The sequence below is a fragment of the Elaeis guineensis genome, chromosome 7 (genome assembly GCF_000442705.2).
Source record: "Elaeis guineensis isolate ETL-2024a chromosome 7, EG11, whole genome shotgun sequence".
NCBI classification, from domain to species: domain Eukaryota; kingdom Viridiplantae; phylum Streptophyta; class Magnoliopsida; order Arecales; family Arecaceae; genus Elaeis; species Elaeis guineensis.
This window is the reverse complement of record NC_025999.2, coordinates 8,981,806-9,004,313: the sequence shown is the minus strand read 5'-3', so window position 1 is coordinate 9,004,313 and position 22,508 is coordinate 8,981,806. Positions and strand designations below refer to the sequence as shown.

At 36.5% G+C, this 22,508-nt stretch overlaps 1 protein-coding gene across 6 annotated transcripts in view; it reads left to right on the top strand.

The window, feature by feature from the left end:
- Window positions 1-2,614: 2,614 nt before the first annotated feature.
- LOC105049080 (cold-responsive protein kinase 1) overlaps window positions 2,615-22,508 on the top strand; it is a 32,844-nt gene continuing 12,950 nt past the window's right edge. For 5 of the 6 annotated variants that reach the window (XM_010928626.4, XM_010928621.4, XM_029265737.2 and 2 more), the window contains exons 1-7: window positions 2,615-2,752; window positions 2,853-2,986; window positions 15,424-15,557; window positions 15,721-15,836; window positions 15,925-16,135; window positions 16,268-16,505; window positions 16,754-16,904. In XM_010928626.4, coding sequence (XP_010926928.1) covers window positions 15,488-15,557; window positions 15,721-15,836; window positions 15,925-16,135; window positions 16,268-16,505; window positions 16,754-16,904 — 786 coding nt within the window. In that variant the 5' untranslated portion in view covers window positions 2,615-2,752; window positions 2,853-2,986; window positions 15,424-15,487. Of the gene's footprint in view, window positions 2,753-2,852; window positions 2,987-7,480; window positions 7,638-15,423; window positions 15,558-15,720; window positions 15,837-15,924; window positions 16,136-16,267; window positions 16,506-16,753; window positions 16,905-22,508 lie in introns of all 6 variants that reach the window. The other variant, XM_073260778.1, reaches the window with a different exon arrangement.

Below are 22,508 nucleotides of genomic sequence, written 5' to 3'. Positions count from 1 at the left end.
TACATGGCCGACCAATCTCAGGTTACCTATGGTCAACACGTGCTCTATGATCTCCAGAGCCTCGGTTTAGGATGATCTATCATAGCTCATCCATAACCGAGCTAAGCTCCTTCCCATCAGATCCGACTCTCCTTCAAATTAGAAAAATTCAGATAGAGTAGAATTCCTTCGAGATCGAATTTTCTGTAAAAAAAAAAATCTTATCTGAATCAATCTGTGCGACAAATCTAGAAATTATCAGGACTCCGAGACCAATATGACTCCAATTCTTTCTCTATAAATAAAGGCTCCGAGATCCTTTAAGATATGCAATTGACTCCTTGATTTTTTCTCTCATTGTTCTCTATATTCTGACTTGAGCGTCGGAGGATTTTCACTGGAGAACGCCTCTGGTGAGAACTTTTTTGCAGGTGTCCAGGTGAAGCTCCAGTGACGATTTTCATCTCGGCTGCATCCATCTCGGCAACCAATATCAGACAGGGAGATCGGTAGTAACAAGAAGGTATAGAAATAAATCATTTTTGGATCAAATCAAATTAGTTTCTACTTCGTTCCAAATGCACAAGGACCAGGGGATTGTGACATGGAGGACAAGCACAAATCTATACATTTGAACGATATGAAAACTCATTTAGCTTCTGATGATGTAAAAATAGATTAACCATACACATCATCATCATCGGAGAATTTTTTTCTCTTGTTAAAGAGGAGGAGAGATGAGACGGAGATCATGGGAGTTTGCAGGTTCAATTTTTGTGGGATTAAATAAAAAACTTGGTAGACTCTTTCATATAGTTTAAAAAGATTCGAGATGGATTGAGCCATGCGACTTCTTATTTTCTCTTTCTGTCTCATTCTCTTTCTCTCTTAAGGGATGACAATTTGCTCCATCTCATTCGATATGTAATCTGATTCGACTTTAATGGAGTAGATTATATTTGATCTGGAGAAGATTTGAGGAAGATATGAATAATAATAAAATCTATGTCAGTATATATAACTCTTCATAATTTTTTTTGATGTTCGATAAAAAATTAATTTACATATAAAAAATTAATTTTTGTAGTGTTACTTGTTTTGATCCATCCGACCAATTCCACCTACCTGTACTTATCCTACATATTGGGTAGTCCCTCCATATATAGGACCAATACACATTTAAAATAAAAAAAAAAAAAAAGAAAGAGAAGAGCCCAAAAGTAGGACATGTATTGGTATGACCCTCAGTGTTCGCGTGAAATCAGAGGTGGTAGCTATAAAAAAAAGAATCCTTGGGTAATGCAAAATCAGAGATGGTGAAAAAAAAAATTAAAAAAATAAAAATAAAAAAATAAAAAATAATATTATTTTATTAAATAATTAGATGATTGATTATATTTTAATTTTGATAAAAAATTAATATATTATTTTTGATATCGAAAATTACAATCGATTTCAATCTTTGAAAATTTTTTTTCATTATTTATTTTAAATATCCACGTATTTAATGAAATCTGTCCTCTATTTATTGTTGAAATTTATTTTATTATTGATAATTATTTTTAATTATTAAATTATAATATCGATAATTTTTATTTATTAAATTATAAAAATTATTATTATTTTATAATATTTTATTTAATTATCCATGATTGTTTTTCTCATGGGCGATCCGACTCCTGGCCCCCACCCATCTCGTCTCGGGGCCGGTGCTGATGATGACATATCTCTATATTTCTTCTGTCACCGTCCATTTCTCTCTCCCTCTCATACTCTGTCGACACCGACCTTGGACGAATTCCAGGGGAACTTCCCAAATATGCCTGGATAACCCAGCCAATAATTTCAGAAGTCAAATATCATCCCATAAACTCGTTGGTTTTCTAGAAATTTAATACCAAGCAATAAATTCTAAGAATGCGACACGTCAAAGTCCACCTTGTGCCATCAACACCTAATAACGTGTTGCATCAAACTTGCAAGCCCTCCCCTTGTCATAGCCCAAGAACGGATGGTAGAAGCTATTCAATATTACACCATGGTAAATTTAGACCGAGCAGGCGATACATGCATTTTGAGTTCCTTGTTCATCAGATCATTTGATGGTATACGTGCAAGTATCAGAAATCTTCATATTTTTATAGATCTTGATGCAAGATCGAGGGCCGGCATTGTACGAGGCCATGCATGTCGAGTTATATGCTCATTGGATCATTTGATGGTCTGACATAGCTTCGATTAATGATCTGGTGTCAGGAGCATGATACAAGATACGTGCAAGTATCAGAAGATCTTCATATTGTTGTAGATCTTGATGCAAGATCAAGGGCCGGCATCGCATGGGGCCATGGAATGCCTTTTCCATGCACCATTTACCCCATGCCCCTGGCCTTTTCCCTCGTACCAACCAGCAGCGCTCGCAACCACCTTAGGCTGCCAACGAGCGGAGTCCGCGCCACTGGTCATAGTCAAATCTTCTGCACCACCAGGTTAGTTTATTGGAAAAATAGCCGGTCCACGGACGGCAAACTCCCGGTCTAATCCCACATGCCTGGTCGGGTCAGATGAACCACAACCGTAATCTGGAGGTTCAAAATCTGGACTCGATCAAAGCGTGGGACCGGGTCACATCAGTATTTGTTCTATGAAAAGTCAAACATGGAAGCCCATTCTCTCCCTCTCTCTCTCTCTCCTCCGGAAGAACTCGCCAGTGTTGGCTCTCCGCCGCCGTGCTAACGTGCGCGCCGCCCGACACAGCTCCCGCCAGTCTCCGGTGAGTTCCCCTTCTGGGTTCGCTTCTCGGCGTTGATTTGTTGCTTTGCAGTATCTGTCTCTCTGTTCGTTGGTTTGATCGTTTCTTTCGGGGTTTGCAGGTTAGGAGGAGTAGAAGAGGGGAGGTTGGTTCTCGACTGGTGGTACTAAACTGCGCCGCTTCGGGGGGTGGTAGATTATGTGTGGTTTCTTGCATCTCTCTACTTCTGTGATCGATTTTTCAGGTGATTTTCAGGTTTGTTTTTTCCGAGCTCGAATGGTTGATTTTTTTTTTTGATGTAAAAGTTGGTATAGTTTGAGTGTAATCTCTTATTTGCATTTAGTGGGCTTCTTTTTGAGATGGAAAACTATTTGTTTTTGGGATAATGCAATTGTGTTTATGTTTAATGTTTTTTTTTTTTCCTTTTCATTCTGCTGAATTTTTAGATACCTATGACTGATTTTGCTGGAAATTTATTACCATTGTAAAGTTTCTGACTTTGTTTTCTGTGGAATTTGCTGGAATTGGGTAATTGTAATCTAAATAATTGCGGAGCAAAGGGGAATTCTGTGAAGTTCTGTTGAGAGGAATCTTGTTAGGAGTATCCTGGCATCGCTACTCATTATATTCTGTCTGTAAATTTGGATCTTTGGTAAAATTATGCCCAATGTTGTAAATTTCTCTAATGGTACTTGTATGGAACAAAATATGATATTGGTTGCCAAGTTTGCCTTGTATTTGATGAATCAGAAGAAAAGAGGTTAGTTTTGCCAGCTTTTCATTGCTTGCAAGTGATGTGGTCCCTTAAAAGGTTTGTATTCTGGGTTGTTGATTAGCATTTGCTAATTGTAGCTAAAAGTTTCAGAAATGCAGCTTAGTGAATGCTTAGTGTTAGATTAATTTAACCTTATTTGCTCTGGTAAATTATTTTATAATGATTGATGAAGCGCTAATTCTATATCAGATGGTGCATCAAGGTGGCGTTGTGTGAGGGTGGAGTGATGGATCACTAACTGAACTTGTAATTGGAATGTGCAACAAAAATCTAGAGACCTTGCCTAGGGGAGGTCTTAAATGTTTCTTTGAAAAGTTTTGGAAAAGCTTGTAATGAAAGAAGAGTAGTGGTTATCAGGAGTGGTTACTCAAAAGAGTCATGAAGTGGATCCAACTGGGGCGCTTGATGGCCATGGTTATTGTGATAAAAGAATCTATAGCTCTTGCTTAAGCTGTTAAGCAAGAGATATTATTAACTCTTCCTTAACCTAGTGTTAATAAGATTTTTTTGATTTAAAATATTTTGGAAATAGGGTCCTCACCGAAAAGGCTAGCTGGAAGATGCTATTTGATTTTTTGGCCTAGTATAAGCACCCAATGTCTACCTAATACATAGCTAATGTGGGACTAAATACATGCCTGCACTGGTCCTGACACACTCCCCTCATTCAAGCTTAGCCTTCCTTGTTAGGCTAAGAGTTCAAATTCAATTAAATCTAATCATAAACACCACAATTGGTCTTTGGTTAGTTCTAAAAGGGCCCATGTAGCGATCTCTCCTAGTTCACATGGGTCATTTGCAGTTTGCTCTAATTCCATTTGTCACTACCCTAGAATTCACCTAGAAGGGCTACCCGAAAGTTGTTATTTGGGTTTCTTACCTCAGATCTATCCAATGTATAGCCAGTGTGGGACTAAATACGTATTGGCTTAAGTTCTCAAATTAGAGGAGAATGGAGCAGCTGATTAACATAACTAATCTCTATTTTTTCGAACAACTGAGCCTTTATCCATGGTGATTTATCTTATCCCTAAAAAAAAGATGAGTTGTATTGTGGCTGCCCTGATCTCTTACAACCACCTGACTTCCAGAATATCTATAAGATGGAGGTGTTGTTGGGAAGATTGTATCGAGTCAGTAAGAATTTCCAGCATCCAAACAAGTCCTTTGTCTCTATTGAGAATAATCCTATTTAAAAATGTATCAATTAGGAGATATATATCAATCATGAGGGATAAATTAGGTAACAGAATATTTGATTGAGAATATGATTTATATGGTTCATTGTATTAAGATCTTTATTGCTTTGTATATAGAGCATCTTGTAATATGAATTGAATATATGAAAAAAGATACAATCATTACTTTCACATGATATCAAAATATTTCATGAGAGTGATTTAATTTCAAAGAGTACAGTTTTCTGCACCACCACCCCCATTCATCAATGGGAGATGTCATCACTATGCTGCACACTACTCACCGATCGAAGGTGGGACTTCTCATTGCATTGCCTTCTCTCGATGAAGCCATATCTACTTCTTTCTCCACTGATGCCGTATGCAGGAATCTATTAAAAAAAAGTCAGATTCCAAAATTACCAACATTACAGGACTTCTAATCTTTGGCAACACTGTAATCACTACCATGAAGCTGAATGGCAAAAAATTTTCTGATTGGAGAGTAGTTGTCGAGGTCTGGTTTATGGCTTAAGGGCAGAAAGATCATATCTTCAAATTCATTTATCATATTCAGACATCTGATCAACCCACCTAGAAGAAGATTGATGCACAACTACTTAGTCTTTTATGACAAGCCATTGATCTATCCTTGATGGTTATGTTTCGTCCTTATCGGACATATAAAGAGGTGTGGACTCATGCTTACAAATTCTACACTAGTGATGTCACCAGGATGTATGATGTCTTGTCTCACCTATTTCCATTGAGACAGACTGACACACTTTGGCCAATTGCAAGCATTTTTTATCGAATTTAATGAATTGATACCTTTTACTATAGATTTGAAAGTACAGTGGGCTCAACGAAAAAAATATTTTCAGTTATTTGTCTGCAAAGTATTCGATCCGAGTATGAATCAGTTAGGACCTAGATCCTAGGTAGTAAATTAGTTTCTTCACTGATAGATGTCTTTTTATGACTACGAATAGTCTCCAATCTAGCTGTCCCAAAAAATGTGCCTACTGGAGATAGATCTATTCTTATCACATAGTCTAATTTTTTTGAAGCATCCTCTAGCACTCGTGAGGGAAGTCAAGATGGTAGAGGCGGTAAAGGTGGTTGAGGAAATGTTTCCAAATGTAGTCACTGCAACAAGCGAGGATATAGTCGTGATACCTGTTACTTGTATGGATTTTCTCCCAAGGTTGCCAATGCAACATAGATAGAGGTTTTCAGTGTTGATAGTATGTCGTCCACTGGATAGTCCATTATCATCATATCTACAGAAGAATATGCTTGGTTCTTATAGAGCCAGACAACTCGATAGGCGACTCAATCCATTGTCTTGCTCACTTAATCAGGTCACTTTATTGCATGCCTCACTCAGTCATCTCTTAGACCTTGAATTCTTGACTCGGGTGCTTCCGACCATATATCTGTTAATCCTAATTTGTTCTCTTATTTAACTAAGTCTAATGCTCTACCATCTACCACATCAGCCAATGTGTCTGTTACTCCTATATGGGGTATTAAAACAGCAGCATCTACTATTTTCCTACCCCTATCTTCTGTTTTATTTCTTCTTCAGTTTTTTTTAATCTAATTTTCATTAGTCAACTCATAAAAAAAGTTAATTGTGTCATATTTTTTTTCTTTTGATAATGTTATGATTCAGGATTTAAGGACGAGAAGGATGATTGGCATGGGGTATGAGTCTCAAGATCTCTACCTTCTATCTACTCTAGTCTCCTCTGAATTACCTGTTGCCTGCATGGTTGCTGCTTTTTCATTGCAAATTCATAGACGTCTTGGGCATCCATCCTTAACTATCCTAAAGAAGATGGTCTCTGGTATGTCTAGTATTAGTGAATTAGATTGTCAGTCATGTTAGCTTGAAAAACATACTAGAATTCAGTTTTCAAGCTGTGTCAATAAACAAGCTAGTACTCCTTTTGCTCTTGTTCATTTTAATATCTGGGGTCTTTGTAGTATTGTCTCGAGTTAAGGTTATCACTATTTTGTTATTTTTATTGATGATTACTCTAGAGTAACTTGAGTTTATTTGATGATAAATTATTCTGAACTGTTTTCTATCTTTATTTCTTTCTGTGCTGAGATTAACACTCAGTTTGGAGTTTCTGTTCATACTCTTCATAGTGACAATGTTCGAAAATACTTCTCCACTCAATTTTAGTCTTTTATGTCGTCTCACGATATGATACATCAATCCTCGTGCTCTCACACTTCTCAACAAAATGGAGTGGCTGAGTGAAAAAACAGGCATCTCATTGAAACGACATGAAAATTATTTTTACATATGTATGTTCCTGATCATTTTTGGGATGGTACTCTCCTTACTGCATGTTATTTGATTAATCGAATGCCCTTCAGTGTTCTTCAGGATTAGACTTCTGTTTTAGTTTTATTTTTTCGAGATGCCTCCTATTCATTACCCCACGTGTTTTTGGATGTATATGCTTTATTCATTAATTATCTTTCAATGCATCTAAGTTATCTGCTCATTTTATTAAATATATTTTTTTTGAATATTCATGAAGGCAAAAAGAGTAGAGGTGCTACTTTTCTGAACTTCATTGATATTTTATTTGCACTGATGTTATCTTTTTTGAGTCCACTCCTTTATTCTCCAACTCTACCACATCATCATCAGAGTCATCCATCACTGTTGCATCCGCTCCTATTTCTCCTCTTTAGGAATATTTACTTTCATGCCCTCTCTAAGTTTTTTTTTAGAAAAGCAAGACAGAGTGACCTCATTACATATCAGTGCAGGCAGAAGGCGCCTCGGGCAGAAACCACTACAGTAGGAGTGCATGACACTCTAGTGAGACTTGCCGAGACCTCTCTTGTATCCATAGCTCCTTCCACCTTGGGTCATCACCATCACCATCACCTTCTGAACTTGATCTGCCCATTGCACATAGGAAAGGTACATGTGCTACTGCTGCTACTCATCCCATTTATAATTTCTTGAGTTGTCATTGCTTATCTATTCCCTCTACAACCCTTCTTTCTTTCTTGGATTCTATTTCTATTCCTTGCTCTACTAAAGAGGCATTGATGCATCCTGACTGATGGGCAGCAATGATGGAAAAGATGTTTGCCCTACATGCTAATGGCACTTGAAAATTATTGTGGTAAGACTATGCTCAGATGTCGTTGGGTGTAGTGGTGTACACAATGAAGGTATCTCCTAGTAGAAAGGTTGATCATTTAAAGACTCAGCTTGTTGCCAAAAGGTTATGCTCAGATTTCTGGGATAGACTTTGGTGAGACCTTCTCTCTAGTAGCTAAGATTGCTTCAGTCCGTTGCTGCTTTCTCTGGCTACTATTCATCACTGAATTCTGCATCAATTAGACATCAAGAATGCCTTTTTACATGGAGATCTTGAGGCGAATGTCTATATGGAGCAACCTCCCAGATTTGTTGCTCAGGAGGAGTGCTTTGGCAAACTATGTAAGCTCAAAAAGTCATTATATGGCTTAAAGTAGTCTTCTCGGGTCTAGTTTAGCTGCTTCAGTTCAGCTGTTCTGGACTTTAGACCAGTGAGATTTCAGTCAGATCACTCTATTTTCTATAGACATTCTAAGGGACGAAGAATAATTTTGGTTGTCTATATTGATGATATAATTATCATTGGAGATGATGAAGCTGGTATTACTCAACTTAAGACTCATTTACATTCGCAGTTTTAGAAAAAAGATTTAGGATCTCGGAAGTATTTTTTTCGAATTGAGATTGTAAGATTTGAACGTGGTATCTATAGATGTCAAAGAAAATATGTGTTGGATATTTTGGAGGAAACTGGATTACTTGAGTCCAAATCTGTTGATACTCCTATGGACTCGAATGCCAAACTAGCACCGGGAGAGGGGGAGCCTTTCTCAGGTCCCGGATGATATCGAAAATTGGTTGGTATGTTGAATTATCTTACAATTATCAAACTAGACATCATCTTTGTTGTTAGTGTTGTAAGTCAATTCTTGGATTCTGCAACTAAGGCACATTGGGATGCAGTAATCTGAATTATCAAATACATCAAAGTTGTGCCTGAAAGAGGTTTATTGTATTAAGATCGGGGTCATGCTGAGCTAATTGGCTATACTGATGCTGACTGGGCTAGTTCATGTTTGATAGAAGATCTACAACTGGATATTATGTATTGTTTGGAGGAAACTTGATCTCCTGGAAGAGTAAAAAGCAGAATGTTGTGGCCCATTTGAGTGCAGAGGCTGAATATAGAGCTATGGTCTTGACTACTTTGAGCTGATATGGTTGAAGCAATTGCTGGGAGAATTGGACATGACGCAATCACAACCTATGAAATTATTTTATGATAATCAGGCAATAATGCATATTGCCTCAAACCTCATTTTTCATGAAAGGACTAAGCATATTGAGGTTGACTGCTACTTTATTCAAGAAAAATTATAGTCACGAGATATTGCGACTGCATTTGTTGGGTCAAGTGATCAGCTGGCAGATTTGTTCACCAAAGCACTTAAGGGTTCATGGCTAAATTACATTTGTAACAAGCTGGGCATATATAATATATATGCTCCAGCTTGAGGGGGAGTGCTGAGAATAATCCTATTTAGGAAATGTATCAATTAGAAGATATGTATCAATCATCAGAGATAAATTAAGTAACTAAATATTTGATTGAGATCATGATTTATATGGTTCATTGTATTTAGACTTTTGTTGCTCTGCATATCGAGCCTCTTGTAACATGAATTGAGGATATGAAAGAGATACAATCATTACTCTCACAGTCTCTTAAGATTCAACCTCTTCCCCTTAGCCTTTGAGCATTATCCTGTCCATTTGAGATCGATTTATGGATTGAAATGTGATCCAAGAAGGTTTAGGAAATTTTGAAGTCCTGCTCAACCAATATGTTGTGAAGATGGTAGTACTTCAAGGCTCAAGCACCCATGTAAGTAAAGGTGACATGTAATATCTCTTTCATCATGTTCCAAAATAGCACATGAATACAAATGGTATGAGAGGAAGTCTCCAAGTATATCATTCTCTAGCTCACACAACTAACCTTTACTATCTATATGTTTACCTCTCTAAGGGCATGATTGACACTACAAAAACTATGCATTCTTAGGCAAAAAAGAAAAAAGGGCAGTCCTTGAAAAAGTGTCTGGTAATGGTCAATAAAAGGAGCTTCCTCATATAAGCACAAGTCAAAGTCTGCTTTATGACAACTCAGAAAACTAGATTTTGTCTTACGCATATTTGAAAGTAATGAGTTTCCCTCACTTAAGATCAAGCTACTCGAGGTTTAACTAGATTAGGTAAATTTAATTGACTCATTGCAGATCCAACCTGGACTGAAAAACATGATTCTGTGAGCCATAGTGAGCATTATTTTAATATTTTAATTCAAGTCTAAGATTTAGATTTGATCCTCCCAAAACCAAATATATGTAAAAGGTGCTTGATGTTATGCTTTAGCTAACACCAAATAATTAATGAAGTGCTTCTTTTCAAGGCACTTTCATTGAAGTTCTTTGTACAAAGCACTTTTGGAAAAGCACAAGCAAGAGGACATCCATTAACATGTTTGCACTTGCAAGTAGTTTACTATAAATTGGCAAACTTTGTGGGGCATATAAGGTTTCACCTCTTTTTAGCTAACAACTAAAGGCAACTGCTGAAGAATGAAACTAAAAGGAGGAGCCTTGGAATGGTATCTTCATATTCTTATTTCCAACTGTCCACTGTCTTATCTGAGTCCTTGCGATATTTCACACTATGAAACCAACTCCTGCAATTCCCTTGCATGATATGTTGCTTAAAGATTGACATCTATGTCTTATTTTCTCCAATACTTGCAAACTTAGCGCTGGAACAGATGCAACCAAAAGTTTTGAGAACAAAACTTTGATTTCAACACTTTGATCAACATATTCCTCAATTTTCATAGAAGTTAGAATTAAGAGCAAGCAAACAGTCACTTGTTCTATGTCTAGGATGGAGAACCATCACCACCCTTTAGCAAGACAGTATGGCTGCATGAGACCTCCTAAACACTCCTGTGCATTGATGAACTTAAACTTTACAAATTTTGCAGTATTAAATTATGGACTTTCATTTGGCGAATACTTCCGAACAAATGGAATTTACAGATAAAGCAACCAATCTTCATTATCAAACATTCTATCTTTCTATTGTCAAACATGATCCTTAACATCTTTGACATGATGCAATTGATTTCTTGCATTCTGTATGGTGTAAATGCATTCAAATTATTGGCATTGACACCTCATCCTCCCATCCCCACACAATTACAAACCTTATTTTTGGATTAAATTCTAGACTAGAGAGCATAGGTAGTCTGTAGCCAACTGAAGCTCACTCCACTAAAAACATGTTTTATTTGAACTTTACGGCCCCTTCTTTTTAAAATCCTCAAAAGTCAAAAGGAACTTGAGTCATACTTCCAACCTTTTATTGATGGTACTGTAATGTTGACCCTTCGATCACTATTGACAACACACAAACATCATGAGGACCTGGTCTCCACAACCATGATCTGAAAATATACAATTTCCTTTTTTTTTTTTTAATCTTCTACATTTATCCCTCTTTCCCAATTTGTCACCTCTAAAAGAACCACTCTGGCTATTCCTTATCCTCATTTAGTCAAAACTGTCTGAAACTTTGAAATTAGATAATATAACATTCTTAAGTTCATCAAGTTTGCTACTGCCTTTGAGAAGTAATCCTTCTTCTGGGCATCTAACTTGTGTTTGATGATAACATGTAAGGAATCATTGATGTTCTTATTTTTTTTTCCAAGTGTTTGGTAATGATGAGAAAGCATAGTATATGATGGCATGTTGAAATTGTGCAAGCTGGAAATGGAAATTAGGGGAGGGTAAATCCACTTAGGAAATCTTATTTGTAACGTGGAGCCTTCTAAAACAATATTTAGGGAATAATATATCAGAAAGATTGACAATTTGTTCCCTGCATTAAGGGATAAATCTGTTTGTGTACTTTTTAATTTAAATAAAGGACAGAGGGTGCCGTGAGACCTGGAATGAACGGTAGAGTCATTTCCTATTAATTGGCTATGCATAAGAGGTGTACTAGTTTCAGAGTCAATGCATCCACACTAATTTAGGACATACGTGCTTATTAGCCAGCTTCTCCAATTCACATGCCCTATAATTCTTTAGCTATAGATTTTGAAAGCTACTTGAAGGGTCATGATGTCTTTTATTATGTCTCCTCCTCAAAGAAGGCATGATAGTTTTTGGCATTTCTCATTAAGGAAAATCTATTGAGGGTAGTGGAGTGGACTGATTATCTGGATCACATTTCTTTCCAGGTTTTGGCTAGTTCTTAAGGTGCATGCAGGGATGTTTTATTGTTTTCTTTTGTTTCCCTTGAGCAGAATTTATTGGATATTCTATGTCTTAATCCTAGGGCTGGATAATTGTCGGCCCAATCACCCTGTTGATGGTGAGACTCCATCAAGCCATTGATGAAGACAAGATGCCGATATGAATCTCTGGACATGTCCAATATTATAATTTTTTCTGTCTTCTGCAGAAATAAAATTAGAAAATTAGGAATTTGAATTTTGCTGCTACTTGTGTACTTTGAAACTGGAGCATGACAAAATACATGGTAATGAAAGATTTGATTGCCCTACATTGCTATCGGGATAATTGTGGATACAAGAGAAAAAACAAAGGAGGTTCCATTTTTACATGAAGATGTAGTAACTCACAAATGATATGCAAATCATAGCCATTTCCTAACAACAAAGCTTTAGAATATAATTCATCTAATAGGTCAACATCATTGAGATTGGAACTCTTCTGACCTATCCCAGGCTTCCCCAGTAAGCTTTGCTAGAGCAGCTTGACCATATAATCATGGCATCCTATTATCAAATTGCTCTCTTGTCAAATGTCTTTATCATAAACCAGAAGTCCTTCAGCAAATTAAAGGGCTCCTTGATAAGTTTTGCTGGAAGCCATGGTCAATCTTTCATATGGTCTTTGAACTTTGAAGTAGACACTACATCTTGGCTTCACTTGTTGCCATACTCCGTGTTGCCCATGAACCTCAACATGTTTCCATGACAATCATAACTTTGCTTTGTGATCTTCAACTCAAATTTTTAAAGGAGCAGTGAGGAAAGTTCAAGATTCCACATTCAATTGCTGGTCCATATAATGTCATTGACCCTTAACAAGCAAGAGAAGTGAAAGACTAATTAGTGTCTCCAATGTCATTCTGGTGGACAAATCAAATGTCTTGTTGATAAGTTTTGCTGAAACCCATGATCAGTCTTTCATATGTATCTTTGAACCTTGAAGTGGACACTACTTGTTGGCTTTCACTAGTTGCCTTACTCCATGTTACTTAATGAACCTCATGGTGTCTCCATGATAAACATAAGTTTACTTTACAATCATCAACCCAAATTTCTAAACGAGCAGCAAGTTCAAGATTTCACATTCAAGAGAAGGAAAAGATTGGTAGGTGTCTCCTATGTCATTGTGGTTCTATAATTTTGATGTACGGCTGGTGTTTATTGTGGATTGTGCTTATTGATCAAATTTTTTTGAAAGAAAACTGATTTATGAAAAAATTGTAAAATTGAAATTGTAGAATTTTTTATTCTTCTTTTGGCAACCAAGCTCTGACATTCTTCTTCTTCTTCCTCTTATTCTTCTTATTTAATTGATGTCATGTTCAAATTTTTAGGCAACAAGGAAGATCTGAACACACGATGAGCTTGGCTGAGGTCAGAGTTTCTTAACTAGATGTATGGTTATAGTTGGGAGCATGGTTTGCCATACCACCTCAAACTGCATGGTTTGGAGCATACTGAATTGAACTGATAGGGAATTGGGATTGTTCACCCTATCAGCTTGGTAAGTAGGTGGAACCAGCTTGATTGATTAACCCCCCCTCCCCCTGGTGCACCAAGTTTGGTTTGATTAACCTTCCCCCCAGATTGCTAAAAAGCCTCCCCCGCCCCTTCGGATCGTGATGTTTCAACAACCTCCCCTTCCCACTACTCGTAATCGTCGCACCCTTTGGTTGATGCTTGCGACCACTTGGAGCATGCTCTTGCTCAACTTTCGTCCTCCCCCTTCCACCAAGAGCATCATTGGTAAGCATCCTCCCCCATCCCTCTCTCTCTCAGTCCTAACTCTGAGGCCCAAGTCCCCGGCGCCCCCGCCCCCCCAAATGACAATAAGGCCTTTCGAGCCCTCTCTCTTGGCCTCTCTCTCCCCCCTCCCTTCCTCCCTCTTTCTCCCTCCTCCCTCTCTGACTCTCTATCTCTCTCTTCCTCTCTCCTTTTCTCTCTCTCCCTTTATCTCTATCTCCATCTCCCCCTATTTTGTTACACCCCTAAATGGCATGATATAGCCCTGTACTGTGCCGAATTGGTCATTGGCTGATATGCCCTTTGTTACTGGTTTGGTGAACCTTGATTGGGAGAATAGGATGATGAATGAACAGAAAAGAGAAAGCACAAGAACTGCTTAAAGATTCGGAACAAGTCGAAGAGAACTTAATAAGATATATGGATAAGTAAAATGAACATGGATTTGCCTAATAGTTGTTGCAGGAGGCTTTTGAGCGGTCAAAAATCAGAATAAGAAATCCTGCAGTGACTTGTTGGGTGCTGTCACAAACTGCTGGTCAGATATATAATTCATCTCTTGGGAACTGATGAAGTGGATTGGTGTTGAAGTGAGTGGCTTGAAATGATTACAACTTACTAGGATTTTCTCAACAAACAGGAAGTTGGAAGAAGAAATTTGGCAAAGAATACAGTTTTTCATCTGTTTGTGGATTTCGGTTCTGAAGCCCTTGCCCAGATAGGACATGATTGCAATTCAGCAGAATTCATCTCTTTGGTCCCACTTCTCCATGTTATCTACTACCTTTCTCCCATCTCTTGGTATCTTTTATTGCTTTCTGGACCTTGAAACAGGTCACCTTGTACTTTTTATGGTTGTTTTATGCTTTTAGTAATTTGATGATGAGACTCTCCATCTTTCATCTAAAGAAAGGCAAAAAAGAAGAAGAATGTACAAAAAGGGCCACAATAATCAGGGAGACTTGAATTCTTGTCAAAATGCTGAGCTGAAAAAAAGAAGTCCTAAAATAACATGGATGGAACTTCTGAAAAAGGATTTGAAAAGATGACAATGACTTCAATTTTGCCCATAACAGGATTGGATAGTGAAGGAGGATTAATGAAGTTAATTTCAAATAGTCTCATGGAAGCTGTTTAATTGTCAATTCATCTGTAGAGCACTCACCACATGAAGAATTTCTTTATCTAGTACTGCTATGAGTAAGTGAATAGATTAGATAGGATACAGTGCCTCACTTTTATGGCCTATGCATCTTCTAATTACTGTTAGAAATATAGGCAAATTACAGTTGAATTTAAGATAATGTAAATACTGAACCCACTAAGAGAATGCAGTGGAACATATCATATAGCCATGGATACTTCACAAATTACTTTGCTTAATAAAGAAACTGATCCAGCAATGAATTACTTGAAATTCACCCAAAAAAACCCATGAAATTTGGTTCTTTTACATGATTCCTTTTAAATCTACCACCTAATTGAATTTGAATAATTCCATTTTATTGTTTTCTTCTGTACATGATGGTATCTATTCCTCAATCATGTATTCAACTTTTGCAGGGTAACTTTTGTTCAAATAAGTCAACTTTCAACACAAACAGGGAAGTCAGTTGTTTAGTCAGTAATGAGTTGTTTCTCTTTCATATTCAGAAGGAAAAGGACTTCACAGCAAGAAACTCATAGAGGTGATGAAGGTAAGTAATTGCATCATTTCTGAGTGCCATATGAATCAACTTACAATCTTGTTTATGTCATCTTATGAAAATGATGCATTATTCACCTTCCCATTGTACATGACTGTTGAATATGCATCTTACTCTTCACATAAACAACTGATAATATTCATTCTGATTCTAGATATTCCTGGCATTGAAAATGTAACATTCTACTCTTATAATGAATTGAGAAGTGCCACTGGAGATTTTAGTGCTGCTAACAAAGTTGGTGAGGGAGGTTTTGGCTCTGTCTACAGGGTAACCTGCATATATTTTTATACTCAATCAGTTTTGATAATGGTTAGAAATTTTTAGTGATTGTCTGTCTGTGAGTTGATTGATGTAGGGAAGGCTCAAAGATGGGACTACTGTTGCCATAAAGGTTCTCTCCTCTGAGTCAAGGCAAGGAGTGCGGGAGTTTTTGACTGAGCTTACTGTGATCTCTGGTATCTTGCATGAGAATCTTGTTAGGTTGTATGGTTGCTGTGTTGAAGGAACTCACAGAATAATTGTTTACAATTATCTTGAGAACAATAGCCTTGCTCAAACCCTTCTTGGTAAGTTGTAGCTCCCTAATTAATGTTACTCTACCTATTTTGAGTGTTTATACCATAATATTCCTTTTGCTGTGTCAGTTCCTTCCCATAATTTAGCATTTGAAAATATGCCGAGTTATTGCCTACTGTCAGGTTCTGCCCACAGTAACATTCAGTTTGACTGGAGAGCACGAGTTAAAATCTGCATTGGTATCGCTCGCGGACTTGCATTTCTTCATGAGGAAGTCCGGCCTCACATTGTTCATCGGGATATTAAAGCAAGTAATATTCTTCTTGATAAGGATCTCACTGCCAAAATTTCAGATTTTGGTTTGGCAAAGTTACTGCCTGCAAATACAACCCATGTCAGCACTAGAGTTGCAGGAACAATGTGAGTTTTATGCTTATTCTCTCACTCATCAGAGTCTTACTATTCCATTCAATATCCTGTGTTTTTGTAATGTAACATTACCTTAGGATTCTTTTCTTTTTTGAAGATAAGATGTCAGGATTTAATAACATAAAAAAACTTGATTAAGAAATGCACTTCAAACCATGACAGATAATACTTAAACAATTTTTTAAAGCTGTATCGACTTCCTTTCCTTTTCTAACCTTCAGTTTTACTTGTTTCTGTAGAGGGTATCTTGCACCAGAATATGCAGTTCGGGGTCAAGTGACCAGAAAGTCAGACGTTTATAGTTTTGGTGTTCTTCTTTTAGAAATAGTTAGTGGAAGATGTAACACTAACACAAGACTACCCTATGAAGATCAATTTCTTCTCGAAAGGGTAAGGAAACCAAAATCACACATGCATGCATGATGGATGAGTTTTGTTTCTTCAATTGATCACTTGATCTAATTATGAATGATATATTTTGTAGTTTCTGGTTCAGTCCCAGCTGTTTGTGTTAATTCACAAACTTAGGGAAAGTATATTCTTTTGAGACATTGTTTCATATATCACCACTTGTTAGACAATGAAATATAATCCATGGTTCCTAGGCATAGAATATTTGACTAACATGCAAAAACATGAGTTAGACTACAAAATATATTTTAAATATTTGGTAAGAAAATTTAACCATTTGAAATAATTACTAGGCCACCAAAATTGGAAATATGTGGTGTTATTCGTAATTTTTATCACTAAACATGCCAAGAAAGCAAAATAGTTTGTTTGGTTGTCTCCCACCAATGCATCAAGTGGGTTAAAAAATATAGAACACCAATTCTCATAGCATGTTAAATTACATGATGGGGCTCCTTAATTTAGATCCACACAATTGATCTTGGTTTAAGTGTTTTAGAACATGTACACATCAGAATTTAGGTTTTGATGCTTAAATCATAGCAAAAGAACATATCTTGTAGTTAAAGCTGTCTATATTCGAACCTGCTTGATGCATAGGCTAAAATTTCTAGAATATATAATTTATGATTCTATGCATTTTTAATGTAAATCATAACTGACAATGTGAATTTCCAATTCGGATAACCTGTTATTGTTTTTTGAGTTGTTAAATCTTTGATCGAAGATTTGACATTTAGTGCATTATCCAACTCTATATTTTTTATTGTCATTTCGAAAGGAATCATACTTTTTATGGTTTCTTGCTCATTTTCTAGGATGGCTTATCAATTAAAAGAGTTAAATTAGCCATATTTAAATGCTAATTTACTAAAGGTTTTATTTTTCGTTACCTCTCCCTCTCTCCCTCCTAGTGTTCTTTGATGTAGACTTATTTAATAAAAGTTATTTATCAGATGAAAAGAAAGTGAGGATTGAATTCATCCCTTTGAAGTGAAAAGTGAATGAAACACTTGGACTGATTAGTTGTTCTTGAGGTACCTTTACTCTATATTTCTATTAGCAAGTAGATAAATTGGGAGCGAGAATGAAAAGATCCTTCCATTGCTTTTAAACCATTGAGCTGGACCCATTTTATTATCCAGGTCACAAGTCAATGACTCAACCATGGTTCAACCACGGATTGATTTCATTGACCCATGTTGTTGTTAATAAAATATAAATATCCATAAGTAGCAAAAAACTAAAAAAATCTAAAAATATAGAAAAAGAAGAAAAGAAGAGAAAAAATAATATGATGATAATCCAATGATTTGTGTAACATTTATATAGTAAGATGATGACTTTTCACGTTACTATACATCTCTCAAGGGTGATTCTTTATTCCTATGCCATGAATTTCCATTTGAATACATGAAGGATCATGCTTACAAGATAACATGGAGTAAAGACTAAATACAAGGCTTTAAAAAGGGGCCCCAATATATGGGTGGTTGAGGTACTGATAGAGCATATTCATTATACAAGTGCTTATGCAAGGACTTATGCTTTTGATATTTTATAAATATCTGAAAACAGATGTAATTCCTAAATTTAGGTAACAATGTCTTTGGCATCTGAAATAAATTAAAAAATTAGAAAAACAAAAATTTTAAGAATGATTTTACGCTCATATGAGAATGTATGTTAGTGTAGCATGGCATGTTAACCAAAACAAATAAGTGCTAATATTTTCCAATGAATTATATTCGAATTTAAGGTGTACTAATTTTCAGAAAGTAATGAGTTATCATCTATTGCATTCACAATCTGTATGTGCTTGGGTGCCTATATATGCTTGATAACTCTATATGCAGTCTAACCCTGTTGTGGTGCAATCAGTAGGCCACATCAGCATATGTGGACACATATGTAGCTGCATGAACTCCACCTAAAACATGGTCTAAATACAAATTGGATGTAACACAAAAAATAACCAATGTGTTAAATTGATCTAGAATTTGTAAAAACATCAAGTCAGAACATATATATTATGAAAAATATGATCGCTGAAAAATTAGATCCAATGCATTTTTAAAAAATAACCAATATAACAAATTGGTCTAGAGTTTTGCAAACATCTTGTAGTATCATAGCAAATATCATGGTTGATCATACTGATATGTGTGGCTGAGTGCCGAGTATACCATACCATATAATAAGGTACCTATATAGTATCGAGGTTTGATAAAACAGATATAGATATATTATGAAAAACATGATCGGTAAAAAGTTGAGTTAAATCTAACATATTTTTTTTAAAAATAACAAATATAATAAACTGGACTAGATTTACAAAGATTTAATAGTATCTATTAGAGAGCATATTTAACATGTGTCATTTGACATATCTTATTCCCTATTATTTCTTTATGTTTATAGTTTTTTCATTATTATATTTTTTTCTTATTGTATTTTTCCTTATAAGACTTTTGTTCATTAGGAAAATCTTATTTCTGTACACTCCTTTATATAGGAGTACAATCCCTTATTATATTTTTTCTTATAAGATTTTTCTTCTTTAGGAAAATTCTATTTCTGTACACTCCTATATATATAGGAGTACAAAATCATGGAATAAGATTGATCGATTCTCTCCCATTTTCTGTTTCATGGCATCAGAGCTTAGGGTTCTCTAGGTAAGATCTACCACCATCTTTTGTCCTATCATCTTCTTTACTCGTACATTAGCCTCTCCTCTCTTTCCTCTCCTTTCTCGTTCTTCTCCTTTTTGTGCTGATCTAGACAGAGGGACTTCCTCTACTGAGTGACTTTAAGGGGAGGCGTCGCTTCTTTCTTCTTTTCCGATCTATCGGGATCGAATTTGCAGCTCGCCGCATAAATATGTTCTGCGGCTTGCTATCAGTTTAAGTACCTTCTGTGCTTGTCTATATGTGGTGATTTTGGTCTACCGAATCTACCACATTGACTGCCTGCCTTCGTACTAATTTGATGGCTAATACTACTCCAACAATGCTTTCAACTGTTGGATCTATGCCTCCCTCATATCTGCAAGGTCTTACTACCATTAAACTTAATGGTAAAAACTATCTTGTATGGGCTCGAGTATTCAAAAAGTTTGTTAGTACATATGGCAAGCTCCATATTCTGATTGATGATTCAGTTCCTTCTAATGATGTGAAGTATAAAGATTGGCTCAAGGAGGACTCATATGTTTATACTTGGTTGCTGAACATATAGAGTCAGATGTTAGTGCTAATGTGGTGTTTCTAAATATTGCTAAAAAACTTTGGGATGCTCTTAAGGAGATGTATTCTCATGCCAAAAATTTATCTAGAGTATTTGAGTTGTCTGGTGGATCCTTAGCTGATTTCTATGCTAAGTTCAAAGGACTCTAGGATGAGCTCAATATCTATCAGCCATTAACTACAGATGTAAATGTAATAAAGCAGCAATACGAGGAGTTCCAAGTGGTTCAGTTTTTGACTCTTTCCTCCTAAGTATGCTTCTGTCCGTGATTAGATTCTTGGTGGTGACTCCTTGCCTTCCCTATATTCTATTTTTTCTCATCTTTAGCGAGTTCCTGCTCCACTTTCAAAATCAGAAACTATTTCTGTTGAGCCTTTGGCACTTGTTGCTGGTAGTTATGGTCGCAATTCCTCATCCGACCGCGGTCATGAATGTGGCCAAGGGAGAAACTGTGATCGTGGGACTAGTTCTAGCGAACAAAAATGTACTTACTACGGCCGCATTAATCACGTGGAGAAGTACTGGGAGAAGCATGGTAAGCTTGATTGGGCTAACCAAGTTATTGCTTTAGAGTCAGGGGGAGCTGAGACTACTGTTGCACCCATTAAAGTCGCTTTTAATACTTTGACTATTTCTCGGATGGATTTGGACCAATTGGTCTGTCAAGTGACTCAACTATCTTCTGCTTCTTTTTCCTCGACTCCTTCCGTAGCATCCTTTGTCTCATGTAGCACTGCTCTCTTGTCTGCCACTGTATCTGTGCCTTCCTCTTGGGTCATTGACTCGGTGCTACATCACATATGTCAGGTGACTCTAGATTGTTCTCTTTATTTCCTATTTCAAAAAATCACCCTCCTGTCTTTTTAACTGATGGCAGACAATCGTCAGTATCTGATTATGGTTCTATATCACTCATTTTTTTCACTTTCCTCAGTTCTTTGTGTCTAAATTTTCATTAAATATTTTGTCAGTCAGTTCTCTTATAAAGTGTTTAAATTGTTCAGTCACCTTCTATCCTTCTTATTGTGTTTTTTAGGATCTCTTGATGAGGAAGAAGATTGGTAGGGGCCATGAAAGTGCTGATGGCCTGTATTATTTGGATGTTCCAAGATCAAGAGCTCTTTCATCTAGGGTGAGTTCTCAGCAATGGCGTTATCGGCTTGGGCATCCATCTCTCCAAAAATTGCATCAAATTGTCCCTCTTAGTCAGTCATCAGTCTTGTCCAATTATGAGGCTTGTTAGCTTGGAAAACACCATAGGTCAATGTTTTCAAGGAAAGTCAATAAAACTAGTATAAGATTATTTGAGTTGGTTCAATCTGATATTTGGGATCCTGCTAGATTTAAGAGTTGTATTGGTCATAGATATTTTATGATCTTTATTGATGATTTTTGTCGTACCACCTAGGTGTTTCTGTTAAAGAAACGGTCTAAGATTTTGTCTGTCTTCAAAAATTTTCATAAGAAAATAGTTTTTGTTTTCTACTGATATTTGTTCTATTCGCACTGACAATGCTCTTGAGTTTGTCCAACAAGAGTTAAATGCATTTTGTACCTCAAATGAGATTCAACACTAAACTTCTTGTGCGTACGTCCCTCAACAAAATGGGATAGCTAAGCGCAAAAATCGTCATCTTCTTGATGTTGCTCACACCATTCTTTTTCATATGCATGTACGTAAAACATATTGGGGAGATGTTGTTTTGACTAACTTTTTTATTGACCTTATGCCATCTTTAGTACTCCAAGATAAAATTTTCATCCAATTTTTATATCCACATCGCATATTATTTTCTTTGCCTCGTACATTTGGATGTAGTTTCTGTCCATGATATTCGACTGAACTTGGACAAACTATCTCTCTGAGCCATAAAATGTGTTTTCCTTGGTTATGCCAAAAACTAGATGGGGTACAGATGCTTTGTTCTTGTGAGTCACAAGGTATTTATCAATACTGATGTCACATTCTTTGAGGAGCAGCCTTTTCATCTGTAGGAGAATCTTTGTCTAGTGAGTTACTAGTTCCATCAACAGCTATCCCTGCTCCGGTGTTTTCTTCCACTTCAAAAGAGCTTGCAGTTATGTCTGTTGCTATTTCTCCACTACCCCTGAGGATGTATACTCAACATCCATGGACTTAGGTCCTAGCACTTTCGCTACCACCATCTTTATCCTCGAAAAGTGGTTCAATATTTTCACCACTTGCATCAGATTTACATCTTCCCATTGCCATACGGAAAGGTAAACGTTCTTCTACTCAACATTCTATTACTTTATTTGTTTCTTTGGATCACCTTAGTCTTGCACTTCGACAGTCTTCCTTGGCCCTTTCTT